The sequence below is a fragment of the Garra rufa genome, chromosome 17, assembly GCF_049309525.1.
Source record: "Garra rufa chromosome 17, GarRuf1.0, whole genome shotgun sequence".
Classification (NCBI taxonomy): Eukaryota; Metazoa; Chordata; class Actinopteri; order Cypriniformes; family Cyprinidae; genus Garra; species Garra rufa.
The window spans coordinates 40098083-40120675 of NC_133377.1; the positions used below are offsets into that span (position 1 = coordinate 40098083).

The 22593-nt window shown below is 32.8% G+C and overlaps 3 protein-coding genes across 4 annotated transcripts in view; 1 reads left to right on the forward strand and 2 right to left on the reverse strand.

Annotated features, from left to right (window-relative positions):
• The window catches only part of dgat1a (diacylglycerol O-acyltransferase 1a), a 44835-nt gene extending 41744 nt beyond the window's left edge, over nt 1–3091 (forward strand). Inside the window, exon 17 of the mRNA XM_073821767.1 lies at nt 2406–3091. Within this exon, the coding sequence (XP_073677868.1) occupies nt 2406–2567 (162 nt within the window). The 3' untranslated portion in view covers nt 2568–3091. The remainder of the gene's footprint in view (nt 1–2405) is intronic.
• Nucleotides 3092–7386: 4295 nt separating this feature from the next.
• cfap20 (cilia and flagella associated protein 20) lies at nt 7387–12937 on the reverse strand. Of its 2 annotated transcripts, none has more exons than XM_073822391.1 (6): nt 12650–12937; nt 10803–10882; nt 10593–10704; nt 10327–10515; nt 7643–7753; nt 7387–7556 (listed from the first exon to the last, which is right to left on the reverse strand). In XM_073822391.1, the coding sequence occupies exons 1-6, from the start codon at nt 12731–12733 to the stop codon at nt 7554–7556; spliced, it is 579 nt and encodes a 192-aa protein (XP_073678492.1). In that variant the 5' UTR covers nt 12734–12937; the 3' UTR covers nt 7387–7553. The 2 variants fall into 2 exon arrangements, with proteins under 2 accessions (XP_073678492.1, XP_073678491.1); XM_073822390.1 differs by having other exon boundaries at nt 7387–7559; nt 12650–12935.
• A 1461-nt stretch (nt 12938–14398) lies between these two features.
• On the reverse strand, nt 14399–19968 carry oxsm (3-oxoacyl-ACP synthase, mitochondrial). The gene is made up of 3 exons (XM_073822239.1): nt 19901–19968; nt 17540–18556; nt 14399–15059 (listed from the first exon to the last, which is right to left on the reverse strand). The coding sequence occupies exons 2-3, from the start codon at nt 18508–18510 to the stop codon at nt 14657–14659; spliced, it is 1374 nt and encodes a 457-aa protein (XP_073678340.1). The 5' UTR covers nt 18511–18556; nt 19901–19968; the 3' UTR covers nt 14399–14656.
• Between the last annotated feature and the right edge of the window lie 2625 nt (nt 19969–22593).

Consider the following 22593-nt stretch of genomic DNA (forward strand, 5'->3'; position numbering starts at 1 on the left):
TTTTTGACAGTAAAAAAATCAATACAAAATCAAATTAAACCCTGTGGCTCGTGGCGATACATTGAGGTCTTAAGACACAAAACGATTGGTCTGTGCAAGAAACTGAAAAGTATTTATATCATTACTTACCTGTAATTTTTTTCTTACTCTCAAAGATTTTGTGCCCATTGACTGCCATTATTTAAAAAAAAAAATCTTTGTTTGTATTCTAATGAAGAAACAAAGTCACATACAGTCAAGCCTGAAATTATTCATACCCCTGGCAAATTCTGACTTAAAGGTGCCATAGAATGGAAAACTGTGTTTACCTTGGCATGGTTGAATAATAACAGTTCAGTACATGGACATGACATACCACGAGTCTCAAACACCATCGTTTCCTCCTTCTTATATAAATCTAGTATTTGCAAAAGACCACCGAAAAATAGGTCAATTCCAACATATACCCGACTGTTACGAAACTTTCCCGGAATCGTTAATAGTTACGCCTCCAACATTTGCATCGCCCAATCATCACTAACGTCAGTACATCAGTTAAACAACATGAGTCACTCAAGGGACACGGTTAGCTTAATGCTAGCGCTAGCCTGTTACATTGCTATACATAGGATTTCACTTACCACATAAACAGAGAGATGACTGCGCTGATGATGGTGAATGATGGAGAAATAACTGCGTTGATGATGGCGAATGATTTACAGATCTTGAGAATCACTGAGGAGCAGCTCAACTTGTGTGGTAGGAATCACTCCCTCTGCGTTGTAACTTTACACGGAGCACATGCGATCACAGTAATGAAACTAAAATATCCGCGATTCAAAACGGCAGATTCAACAAACTGCATATTAAAAGCGGCTAGAGCTCCTAATTAAATATATATTTTTATCCATGTGCGAGCTACTGAGCTCTGTGAAACAGCCAATCAGAGCAGAGCTCATTAATATTCATGAAGCTTCCAAATAACAGAGCATTTCATTCTAGGGGCAAATCCTAGGGTTGTAAATGGAGCTGTAAAACCATTTCTGGAGATTTTTTGCCCTTTCCTATGCCAAATACCTTCTATGTAGATATCAGAGAACAATTTAAAATATCCTCTAAATGCATTCTATGGCACCTTTAAAGTTACTTTTATTCAACCAGCAAGTTTCTTTTTTTTTTATTAGAAATGACAAAGACATCTCCATCGAGGCATCATTGTGGAAAAATTATTACTCATCTTTTATTTACATTTGAACAAAAAGTGGCATGTCCAAAATTATTCATACCCTTCTCGATAAATCAATAGAAAAGCCTTTTTTGGCTATTACAGCAATTAAACACTTCCTATAATTGCTGAGCAGCTTTTTGCATGTCTCCTCTGGTATTTTTGCCCATTCATCTTTAGCGATGAGCTCCAGCTCTTTCAGGTTGGAGGGTCTCCTTACCATCACCCTGATCTTTAGCTCCCTCCACAGATTCTCAATTGGATTTAAGTCAGGACTCTGGCTGGGCCACTGCAAAACGTTAATGTTTTTGTCTGCTAACCATTTCTTCACCACTTTTGCTGTGTGTTTTGGTCGTTGTTGTGCTGAAATGTCCACTGGTGCCCAAGGCCAAGTTTCTCTGCAGACTGCCTGATGTTGTTGTTGAGGATTTTGATGTATTGCTCCTTTTTCATGGAGCCGTTTACTGTGATTAGGTTCCCTGGTCCACCAGCTAAAAAGAAAAACCCAAAACATTAGTTTCCTCCACCATGTTTGACAGTGGGGATGGTGTTCTTAGGGTTGATGGCTTCTCCTTTTTTACACCAAATGAAGGCTACATCATTGTGGCCAAACAATTCAATATTTGTTTCATCTGACCATAAAACAGAAGACCAGAAGTCTTCTTCTTTGTCCAGATGAGCATTTGCAAAGGCCAAGCGGCCTTTTGTGTGCCTTATCTGGAGAAGTGGTGTCCTCCTTGGTCTGCGTCCGTGGAACCCAGCGGTGTTCAGTGTCCATTGGACTGTCTGCCTTGAGATGTTGCCACCAGCAGAGCCCAGATTCATCAGGATGGCCTTGGTGGTGTCCTTGGATTCTTTTTTACCTCTCTCACTATCCTCCTGGCCAGCACAGGTCTCACTTTTGGCTTCTGACCACGTCCTCTCAAATTTTTCACATTGCGGATTGTTTTGTATGCTTCTTGTACATCGTCTTATTATCTTTTGGGAGAAGCCTGTGTCATTTCCGGTCCCAAAAAAAACTTGCTGGTTGAATAAAAGTAACTTTAAGTCAGAATTTGCCAGGGGTATGAATAATTTCGGGCTTGACTGTACGTCTTGGATGCCCTGGGGGTAAGCAGATAAACCTCCAATTTTCATTTGTGGGTGAACTATCCCTTTACGCATGAAACAAAATTTCTCATTTCACATTCTACTGTTTCAGATCCCGCTTGCCTATTTTGTGGGCCGATTCTTGAGAGGAAACTACGGCAATGCTGCTGTTTGGATGTCACTGATCATCGGCCAGCCAGTCGCCGTGCTCATGTACGTCCACGACTATTACGTGCTGCATTATGGGAGCGCATCGGAGAGCGACGCGGCATGACACAACAATACCTGCAATAACCGAGATGTTGAATGTAAAAACAATGCATATATTTTTAGAAGGGAAATTGTAATTTTTAAAACGCAGGTGTGTTTTATCACGTGCAATCTAATGTAAACACTGCCGAGCCAAAGCAGCACGTCATTGCAATGCCTTCTCACTAATGTTTCATACTTGACATTTTCATACAATGATCAAAGAGGCGTTTGTATTTTTCCCAATGCATTTCAGAAGGGAACTCATTTGTGTCTGCATAAATGTAATGTTTTTATTCTTTGTGCTCTTGCTTTAATAGTGTGACTGACTGAATCTGTGAATGTTTTTGCACTTTATTCAAAAATGCATGACGTTTGTCAACTTTTAAAGGTTAATTTAAAAGAATGTAACTGCTTTTATGTTGATTTCAATACTTGTTGTCAATTTTAGTTTTCAAAAAGAGACATACAAATACATTATATGGACATTGTACTTGAATCTGTGAAATTGTTTAAGACAAAATTATATTTTGTGCCATTTTAAATTGCCAGCGGTGTTATTTAAATGTGATTTTTAGGGATTCAAGCACCAATGGGGCCAAGAAAGATGTAAGATCTGAATTTGAAAAAATGTTTTATGGTTTTTGACAAATGAACGTTTTAATTCGGAAACTATTTCTCAACTGTATCCCTCTTAGCTGCGTTTTTGTTCCTGTCAAATATTAAATATGGCACTATCCCTGTATGTGACCCTGGACCACAAAACCAGTCTTAAAGGATTAGTTCACTTCCAGAACAAAAATGTACAGATAATTAACTCACTGCTTTGCCATCCAAGATGTTCTTGTCTTTGTTTTTTAGTTGTAAAGAAATTGTTTCTTGAGAAAAACGTTTCAGGAATTTTTAAATGCAGCTTCAAAGGGCTCTAAACAATCCCAGCCGAGGAAGAATCTAGTGAAACGATTGGTCACTTTTTAAACAAATTGACAATTTATTTACTTTTTAACCTCAAATGCTCGTCTTGTCTCATCTCTGTGTTGCGCATGTATAGTCTGTGTAATCCGGGTCAATATAGTTAGGGTATGTTGAAAAACTCCCATCTAGTTTTCTTCTTCAACTTCAAAATCATCCATCATCGCCGTTTTACCTTTTGTTGCTGTTCTAAAGGGCGTTTTATCTTTGCATGTTCACTTTGTAAACACTAGGTCAGAACTTCTGTAGCGATGAAGGACAGTTTTGAAATCGGGGAAGAAAACGAGATGGGAGTTTTTCGACATGCCCTAACTGTCTTGAACTGGAAAAAAACAGTTCACAAAGACATAGACAAGACAAGCGTTTGAGGTTAGAAAGTACATAAATAGTGAGTTTGTTTCGAAAATGACTGATCGTTTCACTAGATAAGACCCGTCTTCCTCGCCTGGGATCATTTAGAGCCCTTTGAAGCTGCAGTTAAACTGCATTTTGGAAGTTCAAACTCGGGGGCACCGTAGAAGTCCACTATATGGAGATAATTCCTGAAATGTTTTCCGCAAGAAACATCATTTCTTATCGATTGAAGAAAGAAAGACATGAACATCTTGGATGACAATGGGGTGAGTAAATAATCTGTAAATATTTGTTCTGAAAGTGAACTTCTCCTTTAAGTAGCTTGGGTATTTTTGTAGCAGTAGCCAAAAAATACATTGTATGGGTTAAAATTATCGTTTTTATTTTATTTTATGCCAAAAAATCATTAAGATGTTAAGTAAATAATATGTTCCATAAATATTTTGTGAATTTCCCACTGTAAATATATCAAAACTTAATTTTTGATTAGTAATATCCATTGCTAAGAAGTTCATTTGGACGATTTTTTGCACTCTCAGATTCCAGATTTTTAAATAGTTATATCTCGGTCAAATATTGCCCTATCCTAACAAACCATTCATCAAGCTTATTTATAGAAAGCTTTCACATGATGTATAAATCTTAATTTCTGAAAAAAATGCGCACCTAAACAAATGGCCATGGATCTGGCTTCCAGTCTAATCCGCGTCCAGCTATTTTTAGCTTTACAAAACAGCTTGTTTTGCGGCTTGATATTGCAAACTGGTGTGTCTTACCATATTATTTTAATGTATTATCTTAATTATGAACACACTGGTTTGTAGTGCAAACAGTTTTACCGTTTACTGCACGATGTTATTCTTGTTACCTCAAAGTCTCGTCCACAGGCTTTCTTCCGCGTCCTTAGCTCATAAGTGAACAGCGAAATACGAATACAACTATAACACCGACAAACGATATCAGTGGAATCACTTTCAAACTTTTTTTAATTCACAAAAGCATCGACAGCCAATCAGAATCCATTCTGACTTTAAAGAGCAACATTTAAAGCCACAGATGGCGTTATGGTCAGTTCTCTTACGAGAGGTCTCTCGTACTGCGTAATATCTTACGCTAGGGGGAAAATCCTTTTCTGCGAGATATTGAAGCCAAAATTATCAGTGGAATCACTTTCAAACTTTTTTTAATTCATAAAAGCATCGACAGCCAGTCAGAATCCATTCTGAGTTTAAAGAGCAACATTTAAAGCCACAGATGGCGTTATGGTCAGTTTGTGTGGATACTAATACAGTTGAGGTCAAAAGTTTACACCCCCTTTCAGAATCTGTAAAATGTTAATTATTTTACCAAAATAAGAGGGATCATATGAAATGCATGTTATTGTTTATGTAATACTGACTTGAATAAGATATATCCCATAAAAGATGTTTACATATAGTCAACAAGTGAAAATAATAGTTGAATTTATAAAGACCTTGTTCAAAAGTTTACATACACTTGATTTTTAATACTGTGTAGTGTACAGCTGTGTTTTGTTTGTTTAGTGATAGTTGTTCATGAGTCTCTTGTTTGTCCTGAACAGTTAAACTGCCTTGTGCTCTTCTGAAAAATCCTTCAGGTCCCACAAATTCTTTGGTTTTCCAGCATTTTTGTGTATTTCAAACCTTTCCAACAATGACTGTATGATTTTGAGATCCATCCTTTTCAACATATGTGACCATGGACCACAAAACCAGTCATAAGGTTAAATTTGACAAAACTGAGATATATACATTATATGAAAGCTCAATAAATAAGCTTTCTATTGATATATGGTTTGTTAGGATAGGACATATTTGGCCGAGATACATCTATTTGAAAATCTTTAAAGTTACCTTTAAAGTGGACCACCTTGGACCACCTTTAAAGTGGTCCAAATTAAGTTCTTAACAATGCATATTACTAATCAAAACTTACATTTTGATATATTTATAGTAGGAATTTTTCAAAAAATCTTCATGGAACATGATCTTTACTTAATTTCCTAAAGATTTTGGCATAAAAGAAAAATCAATCATTTTGACCCATATGCTATGTATTTTTGGCTATTGCTACAAACATACCCCAGCGACTTAAGACTGGTTTTGTTGTCCAGGGTCACATATGCAACTATTGCAGAAGGTTCAAATGCTCACTGATGCTCCAGAAGAAAAAATGATGTATTAAGGACTGGGGGTTAACAACACAGTATTAAGAATCTAGTGTATGTAAACTTTTGAACAGGATATTTTTTATAAATTCAATAATATTTTCTCTTGTGTACTAGATGTATACAACTTTTTTGTGAAATATCTTATTCAGGTCAGTACTAAGCAAAAAAATAACATGCATTTTGTATGATCCCTCTTATTTTATGTAAAATAATTAACATTTTGCAGATTCTGCAAGGGGGTGTAAACTTTTGACCTCAACTGTATATCGTTATTGGTGTGAACGTGCCTTTATTTTGAACTTTATCACTTTTTTTCTAGAAGAAATCTGCATCAAATAGTTCTGAGACTACTCTTAAGCTTTTTAAATAGTAAAAGACACCAAATAAGAAGTGAGACCAAATATCTGACTTAAAACTTAGTAAAAGACCTTTAGGTGCACCCTATTGGTCAAATATTGTAAATAATTTGTTGTATAATCTCATATATTGAGAACAGATTATACAAAAACCATCCTCTGATTGTATGGTTAAAACATTTCTGCTGCTGCGGTGCTTGATCCAATTATTGATGTTTTTTTTATGGCTGATTTTTATTATTCAACTCATAATTTACCATGGTTATGATAATACTGCGATGTAAATTGACTTTATCCCATTGTAACTTCAACAATCAGGTGTAATCACTGATCACATATTTGCTTGAAGAGGTTTCGGATTAGGTTTGAAGTACCTTTCTACAAAACATTTGAGAGACTGATTTAATAAAAAGCAGATTTTTCCTGCGAAAGCCAAAGTTTGCAACTGAAGACACAGTACGTTTTCCTTGTAGCTCACGTTCCGGTTTAATAAATCTTTTAAAAGTTCAGCATATCTAGTTGTGTATGAAATATGAAGTGACTATGGATAAGTGGATAAAAGCTTTGGATAAAAGTGTCTATGAAATTGAAAAATGTACAGTCATACCAAAATTCTATCAAGAAACATTTAACATTTCTGACATGATCAGTTTATTTACTATAGTTTAGCAAATAGTAATAAAATATGAAAAGAACTCATAAGAACAAATTCATCTTAATAATGCCAGATAACTTTGATAGAAATAGAAAGGTATGTAACAAAACATGGTCAGGTCAAAGAGACAAATCATATTTTTTAATTTTTGTGTATAATATGTCACAGTTTACTTTATTTTGCTATTCTCACTTCTATAATGAACTATAAATGAACTATAAACACCCAGTAGTAAAAAAATATCAAAAATCATATCTAGTGTCTGAATAATTTGGAGTTTGATTGTAAATGTCAAATAATCAGAGAGACATCAGGGTTCACTTTGTGCATATAAAATATTTATTCAGCAGATGGAAACCAATCACACAGATCCAAAAACAACACTTGAAAAACAACAAAAAGATAGTGCCACTAGAAATCCATCCAGTATGAACATGTGCAGATAAAACAGAGACAGGGAATGAAGGGATTGGGTCTGCTGTGTCACTGCTGTGAAGAAAATACACAAGATTAATACACAACAACAATATCAAAATATGATTTTGCACATGAGCTGGTGTGATAAAGCTCACCTTTGCTTTGTTTTGTACTGGTAAATAGAGTTTAAATTCAGCGGGGAGCTCGTCTTCAGAGTACAGTCGGTCAGAGAAGTAAACCCTCCTGATGCGACAGTTTGCGTGAATCTGAAAGACACAAGGATGGCCATTATGAACCCGAGAAATGTCTTGAAAATAAAATCATTTACAATATATATTTTTAAATGTAACATTTTCAAATTATATACACTACCAGTCAAAAGTTTTTGAACAGTAAGATTTTTAAAGTTTTAAAAAAAAGTCTCTTCTGCTCATCAAACCTACATTTATTTGATCCGAAGTACAGTAAAATTTAGAAATATTTTTACTATTTAATATAACTATGTATTTGAATATTTTTTTAAATGTAATTTAATCATGTTTTTTCAAAGCTGAATTTTTAGCATCATTACTCCAGTCTCCAGTCCAGTGTCACATGATCCTTCAGAAATCATTCTAATATGCTAATATTATTATTATTATTATGTTGAAAACAGCTGAGTAGAATTTTTTCAGGTTTCTTTGATGAATAGAAAGTTCAGAAGAACAGCATTTATCTGAAATAGAAATCTGTTGTAACATTATAAAATGTCTTGATCATCACTTTTGATGATACTTAAAACATCCTTGAATGAATAAATAAAAGTATTAATGACTAAAATCATACTATATAAATAGTTTTATTACACTTTTTTTATTTCAGACAAATGCTGATTTTTGGATCTTTCTCTTCATCATTTTATCATATTTATTATAATAATAGTAAAAGAAATGTTTCTTGAACAGCAAATCAGCATATCAGAAGGATTTCTAAGAAGGACCATGTGACACTGAAGACTGGAGCAGTGATACTTATTTAGCTTTGAAATCACAGGAATAAATTACATTTTAAAATATATTACAATACAATTGAGCTGTTTTCCTGCTGTATTTTGGATCAAATAAATGCAGGCTTGCTGAGCAGAAGAGTCCTCTTTAAAAACATTAATGAACTTACTGTTCCAAAACTTTTGACTGGTAGTGTATATAATTTGAAAATGGGACATATTATAAATTATTTTATTTTTAAGACAATAAAGTCACAGTAAAGACTAATAGATTTATGCCAGTGTTTCCATTTTATAATATTGCATTACTGCATTTTTTTTTACTGTCAACAGTGTTATTTTAGAATCATTGAGATGCTATTATAGTTTTTATTAATAGTTTAAATTTGTTTTTATTTTTATTTTATCCATTTGAGTTTGAATGTTTTTGTTATTTTTTTAGTTGTTTTATTTTTTATTATGTCTGTAGTTTTTCTTCATTTTTATTTCTTTTTAGTTTTAGCTATTAGTTTTAGTGAATCATAAAAATGAAAAATGTTCCCTTGGCAACTAGCTGAAATAAAATATGTTTAAGTATTTATACATTTTGATTTAAAATAACAAATGTTTTATTATTTTAGTTTTAGTTTAGTTAGCTATAATAACACTGACTGTCAGAATTATAAACAATAAATCAAGCATTAAATCTAGCAATTGAGCCCAAAATATATATCACTGTTCAAAAAACATATTTGGGTCAAGGGGTCTAAGCATAAAAACAATAAGTGTAATACTGCTTTAAATTGTTGTTGTTTTTCACCCCAAAAAATAAAAAGTTTTCTGTTTAATTTAATTGCATTTTTCTTCTTGTTTTTCTGGGCAAAAAAAAAAAAATCATACATTTTCCCTAATTTACAGAAGACACCCACTAAAATGCCATTCAGTGTAACAATCTTATCACACATATTTACAACAAAAATCTATTTATGATATATTAAAAGATGAATTACTTTCACATCAAACACTAATTAGTTGTAATTCTACATTTTTAAAATTTGCCACTATCCTAGGTTTTGCCCATTTGTCAGTAAGAATCGTTTTACTCGTTTAAAACTCAATAACATTTAATATTCTCACTTATTCTTTTATATTTTAATATGTATAAGTCAGAATTTGAATTTTTACGTAAATACTGTCACACTGAATGACAATGTAACATTATTTTAACCATTTTATTCTCCAAAAACGTATTTGAAACCTTTAAAGTAGACGCTTTACTTACATTTAATGTGCTTTCTGTGGACATAAAATCACTTTTGTAATTTTTTTATGAGGACATCTTAATCTCTTTGATCTATTTGTCCCAAAATAGAACTCTTTATGCAAAACGAAATTTCTTATCCCCCTTATTTATTTATTTTTTTATAAGTCTGGCTTCCAGTCTTATTGGCTGGTTTTGCTGCTAGATATTGCAAAGTGACGTTTCTTATTTATTATTTTAATGTATCATCTTAATTATGAACACACTGGTTTGTAGTGCAAACAGAAAAAGGTTATTCTTCTCCTTATTTCCCTTCAGCAGAATATAAACCTGAAGTCTTACCCATGGGCCTACTTCCACATTAAAGAATAAGGTGGATAGTTTTTCTCTTGATTTTGGGGTGAAATGCATAAATATTGTGAAATATTTTAACTATTTAAATATTGTTTTAATTTGAATATATATTTTAAAATGTCATTTATTCCTGTGAACAAAGCTGAATTTTCAGCATCATTTCTCCAGTCTTCAGTGTCACATGTTCCTTTAGAAATCATTCTAATATGCTGATTTGCTGTTCAAGATAATAATGATTTTTATTAGTATTATTCTCTCACCTGCACTCGCAGTGTCTCGATGTAGTTGGTGCCGTACGCTCGCCGTGTGAAATCTGACAGGTTGAACTGGATCTGATTCCATCCGTCGTCCAGCCGCATGGGCATCGTACAGATGAAGGGCTTGACGCGGGTCGTGCTCTGATAGTTACTCGCCCTGAACCTCCGCCGCACGTTTTTATCGTCCAGTACCTGAAACGCATCACACGTTCACACATTTCTGACATTGCTAATCAACTTTAAGATCATTTAAGAAACCGGTTTCCTACCTGAACTTCGAATGTGAAATACTTCTTGAGGTTCTTGATGATCATGACGAGGAAGGGCAGTTTGATGCCGAGGGTTTTCTTGGGGTCAGCGGGACATGTGATGTAGGTGGTGCTGTAGAGATCACACACACATGGGTCACGTCTGATCGTGTGTGTGTGTGTGTGTGTGTGTGTATTTAGGATCAGACAGATGGATGGAGACACACTCACCTCACATTCGTCCCCTCCACCTCGAGAACCAAAGACTGGATATCATTGTCTGTGATGCGCTTTATGTGTCCGTTTCTGACCTGCAACAACAGTTTGTTTAGTGAGTTAATACATTCATATTCATATCTACATCAACCCTCTCAAGGTTATTCAAACAGTAACATTATTCAATCTATACATACATATACTACATTTCATGTAGTATTTATATATAAACCATAATTTTGTTATTTGAAAAAAAAAAAAAAAAAAAAAAACATGTTACAAAATTATTTTTTCAGCTAGTTGGCCAAGTAACATTTCTAATTTTTATGAAGTTTAACTTAACATACTAAATACTAATTTTAAAAAAATAATAATTTTATAGAATCACAAAAAAATTATTACATGCATATCAGGGTTATTATAGTTAATTTAAACCTAAACCATAAAAAAATCATTTTTGTTACTTGAAACAAAAAATATGTTAACTGAAATAAAATATATAACTATTATTCTGCTAGTTGCAAAAAAAAAAAAAAACATTTCTCATTTCCATTTAGTTTAACTTAAAGTATTAAAATAACTTTCTAGAATTCAAAAAAAAACTTTCTAGGATTTTTTTTAAACATTCAGGAATTTTCATAAAGTTTCTGGAAATCTCTTTGCAACCCTAATTAAAATAACTAGAACAAAATTTTTTTTTTTTTTGTAATTTTATAGAATTACTAAAAAAAAATCATATGCATATCAGGGTTATTATAATACATTAAAATTAAATCCATAAAAAAAAAAATTGTTACTTCATATATTATCTAAAAATAAAATATTACAAAAACATATTTTATTTCTAGCTAGTTTCATCTCATAATAATTATGAATATGTAAATCAGGGTTATTATAGTTACCATAAAAATAAAAATAAATTATTTAATTCATTAAAAATAAACAATAGTTACTTAAAGTAAAATATTGTAATAAATAAAATAATACAATATTACCACATTTATTTTGCCCAAGCAACATTTCTCACTTTTATTAAGTTAAAAATAATAATCATATGCATATTATAGTTAATTAAAACTTAAACTATAAAAATTATTTGTGTTACTTGAAACTAAATAAATATTAACTAAAAATAAAATATTTAAAAAATATTCCATTTCAGCTAGTTTCAAAGAAAAAAATTCTATTTTTTTTTAAATGAAGTATTAAATAACAAAAAAGTGAAACAATCAAAACTAGAATTGAATTACTCAAAACTATATATTAGATATACTAAAAATGTTATGAATAAGTACATCAGGGTTATTATAAATTATAAATAATTTATAAAATAAATAAATAAAGTCACTTACCATAAAATACGGTCATAAATAGAATAATAAAATATTATAAATATTGTTGTTGCCAAGGAAACATTTCTTGTTTTCATGTAGTTTAAGTTGATGTAAGTTACTAAAATAACTAAAACTAAATAAAGACTAAGAATATATATAGACTAAATATAGGCACACCAAAAAAGAAGACAAAAACACAACTTTAACTAAAATTAAAATGAAAATATAATACATAATAAATATTAAACTATTAATAAACACAAACACTATTCATATACTATTATTCTGTTTATGTACTTGACAGAATGCTCTAAACCCATGGTGTTACCATGGTAATACCATAGTACTTTTTGTAACACTGTAACGTTACATAATGTTATAAAGGCCCAAACTGTCATGCCTAATGTTGATTAAATGTAAAAATCTAACATTAATAATAACGTGAATGTGTGATTTGTGTAAGTTAGCAGAGCATTAGCAGCATCTGAGCTCCATCAGTCAATCTAAACATTACCGCCGTCTGCTCACCTTTTTGTCCCATATCTGCAAGGGTTTGCTGCCGATGCTGTAGAGGATGGACAGAAAGCCGCTCTGAAACGTGTTTTTGAACATAATCCTGCAGTTTTAATTGAAATGAAACCACACCATATACAGTTTATTCTCCTCCGAATGCGTCCGACTGGATCTCTGCACTCCAAATCTCGAGTTCCGCCTTACAAACACTAAACAAACGTATGCAACAAATAATCCTCGCATATAAAGCCAAAGTACTTAATATCGAGTTAAATGGCGCGTCTGATCTGATTAATCCTCAACAGCGACACAGACGAGCTTTTTCGGAGTTTATTTGGGAGTTGCTAGGAGACGTGACGTGACCCGGTTGTTACGTCGGACCCTTTAATGTTGACACGGCTGTTGCTGTAGTAACGGTGTGTCCCACTAGTGTGACAAGAGCCTTATATTAAAGCAATTATCTAATATGTAGTGAATAAAGCATCTGCTCTTTACTAATGAAATTATTATTTAAATAGTATATTGATAGATATGGCTAAAGGCTAGATATGGCTATTAAAAATGACTGTACATAATAACTGTACATAATATTACATACTTGCATATTACTCTGTATGTCTTTGAACACATTTTAAAGTTAAAACTAAAAGTAAATAAAAAAATATTAAAAAATGTATTTTAAATTTTTATATATGTATAATTTTTAAATACATGTATTAATACATTATAATACAATTTTATGTAATAACTGTACATAATATTGCATACTTGTAAACCGCTATGTAACATATTTTTGTAAAAAAAATATATATTATATTATAAGGTTATATTTAACAATTATTATATATTTTATGTTTAATTTTTTTATTATAAAATTTAAATAAATTAATAAAATTTTTGAATATTTGTAATTATATATACATATATTTAAAATTCTAATTATATTAAACAATTATTTATTTTAATATATATGTATAAATAAATATATATGTATATATTAATAACATTTTATGTAATAACTGTACACAATGCATACTTGCAAACACTATATACATAAACTTACATTTTCTGTAAACTTAAAAAGTATTTTTTTAATTAAAATAATTGTAAAAAATTATATATTATTTAAAAATTATGTAATTTACATCTATATATTACATCTAAAAATAAATGTATTTTTTAGATTAATTTTTTATTGTATGTACATATATATATATTTACACATTTATATTTTAATAACTATATATACATATATATATATATATATATATATATATATATATAAATAAATGTAATGTAATTTTTGAAAATAATAATATAATTTATATTTATATATTTTTTATTTATATTTTTACTATTTTATGTAATACCTGTACATATTATTGCATACTTGCATTTCACTATACATTTAAACTTACATTTTTACAAGTTAAAAGTAAGAAAAAATACTTTTTTATTAAATAAAATGTTTAGTAAAACTTTATCAATTTTTTTTATTAAATTATATTTTTAAATGTCATTTAAATTTACACATTTTAGTACATTAAAATACATTACTCTTTAAAAATGACTTTGTTTTTGACTATACATTAATGCAAATAACCTTAAAAGATTCTATTAAAATATGAAGATTAATTTACTTAACATTCATTTACTATTGAATCTATGCATTGATCGTCAACTATCAACTCAATTAACTAAATTAAGTTAATTACATTTTTCTTAATAACACTTCTTACAGTTCTTAATTCAATTAATTTTATTTAAAATGTAATTCCATTTAATACATTTCATTAAACAAGCACCTCATGTGATAATGTAACACTGTTGTCTGTAACATTCACTGTTGAATTCAGTGTAGTACTAAAAATAGTATGCAGTATACAGTCAACAAACAAACATAACTTTTGTTAACAACTGCTGTTTGATACACAGATCAATGTTTTGAATCTGTTACTGATTCGTATGAAAACAGCTCAGCACTACATACTGACATATTAACTGAAATCTGCACAACTGTAATCACACGCTCGCGAGACACAGTGAAGCATTTGTTCCCCCAAAGCCGAATGAGTTAGTGAGAGCGATTCTGCGTCCGCTGGTCCTCCAGGTCTGTGCTGTGCAGGGCACATAGTTCAGGTCAAACTCTGGCTCGGTGCGATCCAGGTTGAGTGTGGGCGGCAGGATGCTGTGGTGACAGGCGAGGGCAGTGAAGGCTGCCTCCAGTGCGCCGGCGGCTCCCAGCAGATGACCGGTCGCACCTTTAGTGGAGGACACAGCCAGTGAGTATGCATGCTGCTCAAACAGCCTCTTAATGGCAGCGTTCTCTGCAGCATCTCCTAGCGGTGTGGAGGTGGCGTGAGCATTCACATACGTCACGTCTGAAGGAGACACTCCAGCATCACGGAGAGCAGCGGACATACACCTGAAACACAGAAAGAGAAGCTGCATAATTCAGGATCACAATTGGATTTCTGCAACAATAGAAAAACATTCAAATGTCATCACGTTGAAATGTCAACTGAAATTAAAATACATTAATATAATATAGTAAGACACACCAATTTGCAATATGAAGCAGCAAAACGAGCTGTTTTGTAGAGCTAAAAATAGATGGACACGGATGAGACCGAAAGCCACACCCATAATATTTACAAATGGTTGCGCCCACTCCTACTGGAAGAAAAATGTGCATGTAATGAAATCAAATTAAATGTAATAAAAAAAGAACATATTTTATTTCTTTTCAATCAAAATATACAATATAATAATATTTGTTTAATGTTTTCTTTTCTGTTTAATATTTTTTTTCATGTTTTGTAACTCCAGTTTCCAAATAACGTTGTATATAATTTATGTTATGCTACGCTATAATAAATAAAATTCTAGGTTCCAAAGAAAAGTTGTACACTTTTTTTTAAGGGCTGTCAAATTAATGTAAAAATATAAAATATTATACAAAAATATAAATGTTTATTCAAATATTTCTTAAATGTATGTATGTGTGTATTTATATATACATATAAATATATATGAATAATGGTTCTATATATTAATATATAAAAAAGTGTTATCTTTTTTTGTATTTTCCATGTTCTGTATTGTGTGTCATCAGTGTTAGTTTAGTTTATCCAATTGTAATATTTTTATTATATTGAATAAGATTTTGTTTGTATTTTCTGTTAGTGCTTTAATTAATTTTACATAGATGTTTAGTAATATTTTTGTTTTTGGCATTTTATTCATTTTTTTTTTGTCTATATCTGTCTGTATAATATTGTTTTTTTATTTTATTTATTTCAGTTACCATTTATTAAGTAATGAAAATTAATTTTTATGGTTTTATTTATTTTTTATTTGTATTATTATCTATATCTGTCTATATAGTCTATATATTGTAATTATTATTTTTTATAGTAGTTTTAGTTTATTTAACTTTAGTTATTTTATTATTTCAACTAAATGTAATAAAAAAAATATTTCTTATGTTTTATTTTATTTCAATTACCATTTATTTTATTTTATTTTATTTTAAGTAATTATTTTTTTCTTATGGTTTTAGTGTTAGTTCATTTTGTTGTTGCCTTTTTATTAGTTTTTTTTTGTCTGTCTACACAGTCTATATATTGTTATTATTATTTATTATTTTTCATGTATTAGTTTTAGTTGATTTATCTTTTATTATTTTATTATTTAAACTTAATGTAATAAAATAAAATATGTTAAAGTTTAATATTTTATTTTATTTCAGTTGCCATTTATTTTATTTCAAGTAATGAAAATGAATGGTAACTGAAATAAAATATTACATATTATACAGACAGATATTGACAAAAACAACTGATAGTGCCAAAAACAACAAAATGACTAAATAAGGTTGTATATGATTTCTGTTATGTATATGGGTTATGTTGCAATTAAAATAGTTTAGTGTTTATTTGTATGCCTTATCTGTTGTTTTTATGTTCAAAACTTTTGTATTACAAGCACTTCCTGTGTTAAACGAACACTCCACTTTTTTTGGAAATAGGCTCATTCTCCAACTCCCCCCGAGTTAATAAGTAAATTTTTAACGTTTTGAAATCCATTCAGCCGTTCTCCTGTTCTGGCGATATCACTTTTAGCATAGCTTAGCATAGATCATTGAATCCTATTAGACCAATAGCATCGCGTTCAAAAATGACCAACGAGTTTCCATATTTGTTGTATTTAAAACTTGACTCTTTTGTAGTTATATCGTGTACTAAGACCGGTGGAAATGCAAAGCTGCGAGTTTCTAGGCTGATAAGATTAGGAACTACACTTCCATTCCGGCGTAATAGTCAAGGAAGTTTGCTGCCGTAATATGGCCAAAGCAGGCGGAGTATTATCAGAAATGAGTTCCCAGCTAGTTTAGCATTTGCACATGTGCTGCGTGGTATTACTGCTCCTGCTTCAGCCATATTACGGCAGCAAACTTCCTTGACTATTACGCCGGAATGGGAGTGTAGTTCCTAATCTTATCAGCCTAGAAAATTGAAGCTTTGCATTTCCACCGGTCTTAGTACACGATATAACTACAGAAGAGTCACGTTTTAAATAGGACTAAAATGGAAACTCGTTGGTCATTTTTGAACGCGATGCTATTGGTCTAATAGGATTCAATGATCTATGCTAAGCTATGCTAAAAGTGATATCGCCAGAACAGGAGAACGGCTGAATGGATTTCAAAACGGTAAAACTCAACTTATTAACTCGGGGGGAGTTGGAGAATGAGCCTATTTCCAAAAAAAGTGGAGAGTTCCTTTAATGCCTCTTTATGATGAATCGCTTGTTGTCATCCTCATTTGTAAGCTGCTATGGATAAAAGCATGTGCTAAATGAATAAATGCAAAGCTAAATATTGTATTCTCTCATTTGTATTACCGAAAGGCTCCGTCTCCATCTGCGGTTGGAGCTGTAATGTGACTTGCATCTCCAGAGAGCCCGTATCCCAGCACCTCAGCGTACACCTGCGCACCTCTCTGCTCCGCATGTCCATATTCTTCTAAAACAAGCACCGCTGCCCCTTCTCCCATTACAAACCCTTCTCTATCCGGATGAAACGGCCGAGAGGCGAGTCTGGGCTCCTGGTTCCAGTTGGTGCTGAGAGCCCGAGCACGAGCAAACCCAGCAATGGACAGCGGACTGACGCAAGCCTCCGTCCCACCGGCGAGCATCACCTCTGCATCACCGTGAGCGATGAAACGTGCAGCGTCGCCAATAGCATGAGCTCCTGTGGTGCACGCAGTGGACACGGCGTGATTGGGACCCTTGAGTTTGTGTTTGATGCTTATGTGTCCTGCAGCCATGTTGACCAAGATGCGAGGGACGAAAAACGGGCTGACTTTGCTGTAGCCACGTGTTTGAAAGGCTGAGGCCGTCCGAGCGATTTCCTCTAGGGACACCATACCCATCCCGACCGCCACGCCGGTGCTCAGCTGCTCCTCAGGGCTTCTGGGAAACCATCCGCAATCCTCAAGAGCCAACTGGGCGGCACCGATGGCCATAACCGTGGCTGGAGACATGCTGTTGATCTCTCCTCTGGATGCAAACGCCTCTTCGTTGAATTCTCCATGTTTATCTCCTCTGGGAACGCGAGCTGCTACCTTACACGGGACTGTTTTATATTCCTCCTGGTCTAGATGAACCAAACCGCTTTCTCCAGCAATTAAACGCTGCCAAGGCAGAGCACTTCCTGTCCCGAGAGGAGAAATGAGTCCGATGCCGGTGATCACCACCCTTCTGTGACTCTGAGCTGCTTTAGTGTAGCGTCTCAAGCACATGCGGGTCTTCACGGTGGATGGAGAGCCACCATAAAGTCTCAGGAACATCTTCTGACAGCATCTTAGAGACATCTTGACCAAGCCGTGCTGGGAGGACTGAGGTCACATTAGATCTTCACTGTAAAAACATTATGAAAAAACAAGTAGTTCATTATTATTACTGCAGTGCAAGTTCATGCCACATATCATAGTAAAAAACCTCATGATTAAACAACAAGAAAATTATTATTTTATCTATTTTTTATAATTACATTTGAGTCATTCTCTGTCAACTCAACCAGAGGTCCCGGCTCAAATTTTGTTGATATTTTTTCTGAAGAATATGGAAGCCTGTTTTCACCACTGAATTTAAAAAAAAAAGGTAATTGTGACTTTTTATCTTTTTTTTTAACTGATATATAAATGCAAAATTGCAAGTTGTAAAGTCTTTGGAAAAAGAATATTTATAGCACTCAGGTATGTTCAATGCAGTTGACTGACAGAATAAAACGAGATACATCTCTAGTTTTAAAATGTTTTGTTCTTTAGACATTCCTCTTTACAAAAAAAAAAAAAAAAAAAAATCAAACTGTGTACATTTTAACAATTTACTCCTGGAGCCATACTGAAATCCCAATATCTCTGGAACTGAATTTCATAGGGCATTAAAAGTAAAGACGCCAAAAGGAAAGTTTGTTACAACCCAATATCTAAAAGGGCATTAAGATTTATTACTAATTTTACTATTACTATTTATAAATTAAGATTTTACTAATAGACCTACCAATCGCTGTGTAATAATAATATATCATAATTCATCACTATACATGTTTATCTTTCTTTAGAAAAAATATTAGCAAAATTAAACATTTAAGCCTGGGAAGTTTTGGAAATTTGGTTGATTTGACACAGAAAGACCCATTTGTGTAAATAGTGAAAACATACATTAACCAAAATATCCATCTATTTTTATTAAATATGACAACAGAGCCAATCTGACTTCTTATTATAATCTCTATCAACTTTATTAGCACACATATTATTATACCATCTAAAACTATCTCTAAATGTTGTGTTGCAGCATAACACATGAGATTTGTAATGCATTAACATTATAGATGCATAGATTTAAAGCACATCAAAGATGTAACGTATATGAAAATTGTTTAAGATACGCTCAAATTGTGCACATATTATGTTTAAAAATAGGTTTAGATGTTACAGATATTAAATGATAGCATGTCACCTGGCTTAGTTGTCACGGTTCGAAATGTCAACTACCCACATATCTTTAATTAAATCATAAAATGAAGTATATATTGAAAGAATAACCTTGAAAGGTAATATCTCACCACCAAGCTCTATTTACTTAGTATTATGCGCTGAATATGCTCATGCGCAAATTGGCATCTAATCGCTTTATTAATTTAGACAAATGTCACACAGAAATATAACTAAAAAGTAATTAAACTCAAATACGTACTTGTATTCACGTGGATTCAGCAGCACTGGCTGAAGTAAACAGACCAGATCAAACAGTGTCTGACTTCCGGTTCATGGTGTTTTCTATAATACAAGTCTCCAGATTTGGTGTTAAAAGTCCTTGTTTGATAAATCAGAGGTCGCTATTTGCACATTATTTTTTTAAATTACTAATTACTACTACTGATATAAATAATATAAATAATAGTGTATTCTATAAGAATATCTATATTATGAAATTATAACAACAAGCCCGTTATTAATAACACGTTGAGCAATTGTAAAGAAAGTTGGGAAAGCGAGGCCAATGGAAACTCAATACGCTGAGGACATCTACTGGATAAAGCCGTGTAAATGCAATGAGAACAGCATAAATGTACAGCAGAATTTAATATTAGTAAGTACCGTTTTTATTCATTCACGGCACTTATTTTGTGCATCAACATTTTCTAACAACACTTTTACAGAGACCAGAATGATAAATTCAATATTCGCTTCAATGAGGGTTCAACTGATTTCCTTTTGAACCTTCGCTAACTGAACTGCAAACTCTTTCAAATATAGTTAATTAGGCCACAAACTCGATCATGATGCACAATGTTTCTATCTAACATGTATTTTGAGGTGCAGCTTGTCTTATTAATGGAGTGTTTTCACTAGGTAGCTCACCTGAATGTGTTCGTAGATTTGTGTTGGATGTGTTCATGTTATCTTCAGAATGGAAATATGGATATTGTATTTATGGATACATTATACTTTTCTCGCTTATTTCAGTTAATCTCACAAAACCAACGAGTTAAACCAGTAGTAGTACAGACAGCGTCGTGTAAACATGGCTAAAGACAGAGAAACAGACAAACTGATTGGATTGAGCGAGTCATGTAACTGCTCGGGTTGATTCAAACTCGTGACTTCGAGCATTCAATTCATACTCACTAGCAAAAATGTTCAAAAAAGCCATTAATTTTTTGAAATTCGTGTAGTGAAACGGAGCTTTTCGATACTCCGAATTAGTTGAACAATTGCGTCGCAAAATGATTCACTATTTCGAAGCACTCCTATCGGATCGCGAATCATTTGATTCAGATCAGAACTTCGGAGCGTCTTTTTTTGACTCTGTCATAACTTTGGAGAGGCTTGCCAAATCATTTAAATCAGATTGGAAGCTGATTTGCAAATCATTTGATTCAGATTGAAAATTCAGAGCGGCTTCGCAAATCATTTGATTCAGATCGGAGTGGGTTTGTGAATCATTTGAGTCAAAACGAAACTTCGGAGCGGGTTCACAAATCTTTTGATTTAGATCAGAACTAAGTGTGTATCGTGAATAATTTTATTCAGATCAGAATGTCGGAGTGGGCTCGTGAATAATTTGATTCAGAACGGAACTTGGGAGCAGCTTCCTGAATAATTTGATACAGATCGTAACTTCAGAACGGGTTCGCGAATCATCTGATTCAGATCGAAACTTTGGCTCTTGTTTGCAAATCATTTGATTCATATTGCAACTTCAGAGACATAACTTTGGAGCGAGTTGCCAAATCATTTAAATCAGATTGGAAATTCAGAGTGGCTTCGCAAATTACTTAATTTTGATCAGAGCGGGTTCGAGAATCATTTGAGTCAGATCGGAACTCCAGAGCTGGGTTCGCGAATCATTTGACTCTGATCGGAACTTAAGCAGGGTCGCAAAGCATTTGATTTAGATCGGAACTAAGTGCGTATTGCGAAGCATTTGATTCAGATCAGAACTTTAGAGCGGGTTCGCGAATCATTTGATTTAGATCGGAACTAAGTGCGTATTGCGAAGCATTTGATTCAGATCAGAACTTTAGAGCAGGTTCGTGAATCATTTGATTTAGATCAGAACTTCAGAGCGAGTTTGCTAATCATTTAATTCAGATCGGAACTTTAGAGCGGGTTTGCAAATCATTTGATTTAGATCAGAACTTCAGAGCGAGTTCGCAAATTCAAGTTCAATTCAATTTAATTCAAGTTTATTTGTATAGCGCTTTTCACAATACGAATCATTTCAAAGCAGCTGTACAAAAAAAAAAAAAAATCATTTAATTCAGATCGGAACTTTAGAGCGGGTTTGCGAATCATTTGATTTAGATCACAACTTCAGAGCGAGTTCGTTAATCATTTAATTCAGATCGGAATGTCGGAGCTTGTTCGCAAATCATTTTTATTTAGATTGGAACTTCGGAGTGAGTTCGCAAATCATTTGATTCAGATCAGAATCGTGAATCATTTGATCCAGATCGGAATTAAGGACCATGTTCGCGAATCATTTGATTCAGAACGGAACTTGGGAGCAGGTTCCCGGATCATCTGATTCAGATTGTAATTTCACAACGGGCTCGCGAATCATCTGATTCAGATGGGAATCGGAACTTCGGAGCCTGTTCGCAAATAATTTGATTCCGATCGAAACTTCGCAGTGGGTTCGCAATTCATTTGATTCAGATTGAAACTTTGGAGCAGGTTCACGAATCATTTGATTCAGATCAGAACTTCAGAGCTTGTTCGCGAATCATTTGATCCAGATCAGAACTTCGGAGCGGGTTCGCGAATCATTTGACTCTAATCGGAACTTCGAAGCGGGTTCGTGAATCATTTGATTCTAATCATAATTTTGGAGTGGGTTGCCAGATCATTTAAATCAGATCAAAAGTTCAGAGCGGGATCACG

Coding starts and splice junctions, on each gene's coding strand:
- oxsm (XM_073822239.1), bottom strand. CDS start 18,510: ATGTCTCTAAGATGCTGTCAGAAGATGTTCCTGAGACTTTATGGTGGC. Junction 15,060..17,539: donor GATGGAGACGGAGCCTTTCG/GTAATACAAATG, acceptor TCTGTGTTTCAG/GTGTATGTCCGCTGCTCTCC.
- cfap20 (XM_073822390.1), bottom strand. CDS start 12,733: ATGTTCAAAAACACGTTTCAGAGCGGCTTTCTGTCCATCCTCTACAGC. Junction 10,705..10,802: donor GTGGAGGGGACGAATGTGAG/GTGAGTGTGTCT, acceptor TGATCTCTACAG/CACCACCTACATCACATGTC. Junction 10,516..10,592: donor ATTTCACATTCGAAGTTCAG/GTAGGAAACCGG, acceptor GATGCGTTTCAG/GTACTGGACGATAAAAACGT.